Here is a 4,414-nt window from a genome sequence, read left to right as displayed (position 1 = left end):
CCTTCCTTCCTTCCTTCCTTTCTTCCTTCCTTCCTTCTCTCTTTCTTCTTTCTTTCTTTTTCTTTCAAGATTCTCTAAATTTTCATATTTTAAAACTTATTGGTTTTATATACTCGGTGCTTAATATATGTATTTTTTATCTACTAGAAAAGGTACTTACATGGCTTTTTCTGCAAAGTCTACTAATTTTAGGAGATTTTTTGATATCCAATATGTAATTATTGAGGTTAATACATATGGTATTCGATTTATCAATACAGAGTTAAACTCTGTAAATCAACTTGCGTTCTACTATCTGTTAATGTTTTAATGATCTGAGGTCAAGAAAACAGTACATATCCTCAGCTTGCTTGTCCTTCTATCATTCTGGCTTCATCTTGTCCCACAGTGAAATTCTGCTGGTTTTCAAAGCACCCCCTTCAAGGCCAGGAGGCCCTCATTCTAGTACTGAGATGTCATCGAGTACCTTTGATTCGAGCAAGTCAGCCTGCCTCTTTCTGCCTTCCTCCTTCCACTTCCTGGCCCTTCCACCCATGACATCCTGTGATTATGGTTGTTTACTTCCTCTTGCCATTCCAAAGTACTTTTTCCCTTTTAAAATTTCTAGAGCACTGTTTCCATCTAGTTTCCCTTAAATGGCAGCTTGAGAAGTGAGCATTTTATTTTACCAATGAGAGGAGACTCTGCAGGTACTGGAAGGGAGGATGATATTATTTTGTCAGAGGTATGAGGGATAGATTGGAAGAGAAGTCACAAAATGTGGAGAAGCCAGTTAGGAGACTATTTAATGATGGGGGTAGGGTGGAGAGGGGCAGGCAAAGAAAAGAGGCCATGAATTGAAGCAGTGTTGGGGCGGGGGGGGGGAATGAACTTGCTGAGGCCAGAGGGACTCCAGATTTTAAAGACCTCACTGTAGGCTTGACAATAAATAGGATGCTGGGGACATCGGTCTGGGTGACTGGGGAGGACAAGGGGGAGAAGTGAGGTGCTCCTTCTCTGCCAAGAGGTGCTCACTTCTCCTGCCCCAGGACAAGGGGGAGAAGTGAGGTGCTTCCTGGGAGGAAGATGGTCAGCTGGGCTTGGGACTGGGGGGCCCAAAGGACTCAGGCAGCATATATGCCTTCTAGGTGCCCACCCACTTTTCTACCTTCCCTTCAGCTCTGTCCTCATCTGAATGGAGGAGAAGCATGCAGTTTTCTGTGAACAAATCAGAGAAACACTCGTGTCAGGTCCAGGGCTACCTTCCTGCTGCAAACCACATGAGTGAACCTGAGTACAGGAAGAGTCAAAGACTTATCTTGGAGGTAGTAGCAGAGTTAGGACCCCTATAGGGTCTGCAGGGTCTCTCTATTCCCTTGACTTATTTTTCCTTCAGACACTATATTCCTTGAAGGCAGAGTCAAGGTTTCTAAATTTTAATATTTATTCCTTGATATATTCAACAAATGTTGGTGTTGCATTTATTATATCATTTATTATCTGTTCCGGGCACTGAGAACACAGGAAAGAATAGAACAAAACAAAGTTTCTGTCTTTCTGGAGCTTACATGCCAGAAGGGGGAGTTAGATAATAAGCAAAAGCCCAAATACAATGTGTTATTTCAGCTGGTGATGAGTGTTATGGCAAAATATAAACCAGGGAGATGGGAGTCACAAGGTGCTGGAGTAGGGGATAGGGGCTGCTATTTTGTGTTGTGTAGCCAGGAAAGACCTCTCTGTTGAATTTATGTCACAAATGTATCTTTGAGGGTACACAGGCTCCCACATGATAGATATGCAATCAATGTTTATTAAATTGTTAATGGTTAAATGAACTTGCTAATAGTGTGTGTGTGGTGGGGGGAGAGGGAGCGAAGGAGGGAGAGGGAGGGGGAGAGAGAGAGAAAGAGAGAGAGAAAGAGAGGTTAAATCACAGGATCAGAATAACTAAAAATGGAATTTTATATAGCCCCCAAAGCCACTTTATGGTCACAAGGATGGACGGTGGAGAACTGACCTCTAAAGTTTCCCATTTAGACGTATTTCAATATAATTAGTCCCATTCCAACCAGAAATCAATATGCTTGAAACAATTTACTTATGGTCAGTTGAGATAAGTGCATCTAAAACACTCTTTTGAGTGTTTCTCTGCTTGTTTGGGTATATTATTCATGTATTTCATTTTTTTAATTTTAAAGTTTATTTATTTTTGAGAGAGAGAGAGAGAGAGAGAGAGACAGAATGAGCTTGAGCAGAGGAAGGGCAGAGAGAAGAGAGAGAGGGAGAGAGAGACTACCAAGCAGGCTTCATGTTGTCAGCATGGAGGCTGACCGAGGGCTCAATCCCATGAACTGTGAGATCATGACCTGAGCCAAAACCAAGGGTCAGACACTCAACTGACTGAGCCACCCAGGTGCCCCTCATGTATTTCATTTTTAACAAAGCAAGAGAAATGTATTTTGAATTTTGGCATTTGTAATAAATATTCATCAAAATTTGTTTTAATTTTGAATTAATAGTTATAAACTTGTGTCTTTTTTTTGTTATTTATTTCAAACACTTTATTGGAAAAATCACATGTAAATATACAATTGGAAAGAACAGAAATGCATACATGAATATCATGGACAATGGATTACATGTTTTAAGAATGGGATTTATTTTCAACCTAACAAAAAAGCTGCCAGAGAACACTTGCTTTTCATAAACTGAAAGGAATATTTCTGAGACAAAATTCCTCATTTCCTTTGCATTTGAAAGATTCACTATTCTAATATATTGGCTATTCTCAAGATTTGCCAACTTGAAGATCTGTCAAAATGAACTCACGATTACATCTTCTGCCAATAATTTCAGACTAAAACTCTCAGCTTTTGGACCATGACTTCATAATTTATATACATATGTCCACAAAAATAATATACTCTCCACCACTGAAATGAAAAGGCAAAATCAAAGCTCTGTGGTTGAATTCATCCTCTTGGGCTTTTCTAACTTTCCTGAACTCCAAGAGCAGCTCTTTGGGGTTTTCTTGGTTGTTTACCTTGGGACTCTGATGGGAAATGCCATCATTATAGTCATCATCTCCCTGGAACAGAGCCTCCACGTTCCCATGTACCTGTTCCTGCAGAACCTGTCTGTGGTGGATGTGAGTTTCAGTGCAGTCATTATGCCTGAAATGCTGGTGGTCCTCTCCACTGAGAAAACGTCAATTTCATTTGTGAGCTGTTTTGCACAGATGTATTTTATTCTTTTTTTTGGTGGGACTGAATGTTTTCTCCTGGGGGCGATGGCTTATGACCGATTTGCTGCAATCTGCCAGCCTCTGAGCTACCCAATGATTATGAACAAAAGGGTTTTCGTGAAATTAGTAATGTTCTCATGGGTCTCAGGGATCATGGTGGCTACTGTGCAGACCACATGGGTTTTCAGTTTTCCCTTCTGTGGCCCCAATGAAATCAATCATCTCTTCTGTGAGACCCCCCCTGTGCTAGAACTTGCATGCGCAGACACCTTTCTGTTTGAAATCTATGCGCTCACTGGCACCATTTTGATTGTCATGGTTCCCTTTGTGTTGATTCTCTTGTCTTATATTCGGATTCTCTTTGCCATCCTGAAGATGCCATCGGCCACCGGGAGGCAAAAGGCCTTTTCCACCTGTGCCTCCCATCTCACGTCTGTGACCCTCTTCTATGGCACAGCCAATATGACTTATATCCAACCCAAGTCTGGCTATTCCCCAGAAACAAAGAAGGTGATGTCATTGTCTTACTCACTTCTTACACCTCTGTTGAATCCACTGATCTACAGCTTGAGAAACAGTGAGATGAAAAGAGCTTTGATGAAATTGTGGCGAAGAAAGGTGGATTCACACATATTCTGATTGTGTTGAGAAGCTATGTGCTGTTTGGCCGCTGCTCGACTAAACTCTGTTTAAATATAATAAATGGCCATTCTATATACCTCAGTATTAACATGCTTAATTTGTTATTTTTCCAAGGTCAATAATATATTAGGGATCCCTATATTGGTAGTGTATTATTGTCATTCATTTTTTAATATAATATATAATACAACAGGTAATCTGTTCCTCTGTTACGATCATCCAGGTCATTACCGGATTGTTGTCATTAGGACAAAACTTCAATAAACATCTCATTCCATACATCCATATAATCATACTGATATTTTATTTCTGACAGATTCTTCAAAGTGGGTCTGATGTAATAAAGAGCATGTGTGCTTATAAGTTTTACTAGCTATTAAAAGCAGAAATACTTTTCAAAGTCATTGTAACTTTTCAGACTGACCTGAAGGCCCACTCTGTTGCACTAAGCACTGTAGGGCTTCACGAAACTGAGTAGATGACATTTTTATTCCTGGAGTGAAAACCTGTTCTGTGAATGAGTAAGAAAAGATACATTTATTTTGGGGT

General features: G+C 40.3%; 1 protein-coding gene across 1 annotated transcript; it reads left to right on the top strand.

Annotated features, from left to right (window-relative positions):
- The first annotated feature begins 2,917 nt into the window (after positions 1–2,917).
- LOC123601324 (olfactory receptor 10A3) lies at positions 2,918–3,862 on the top strand. The gene has a single exon (XM_045484389.1). The coding sequence runs from the start codon at positions 2,918–2,920 to the stop codon at positions 3,860–3,862; it is 945 nt and encodes a 314-aa protein (XP_045340345.1).
- The last annotated feature ends 552 nt before the right edge of the window (positions 3,863–4,414 follow it).

The sequence above is a fragment of the Leopardus geoffroyi genome, chromosome D1, assembly GCF_018350155.1.
Source record: "Leopardus geoffroyi isolate Oge1 chromosome D1, O.geoffroyi_Oge1_pat1.0, whole genome shotgun sequence".
Taxonomy (NCBI): domain Eukaryota; kingdom Metazoa; phylum Chordata; class Mammalia; order Carnivora; family Felidae; genus Leopardus; species Leopardus geoffroyi.
This window is presented reverse-complemented; position numbering and strand designations above follow the sequence as displayed.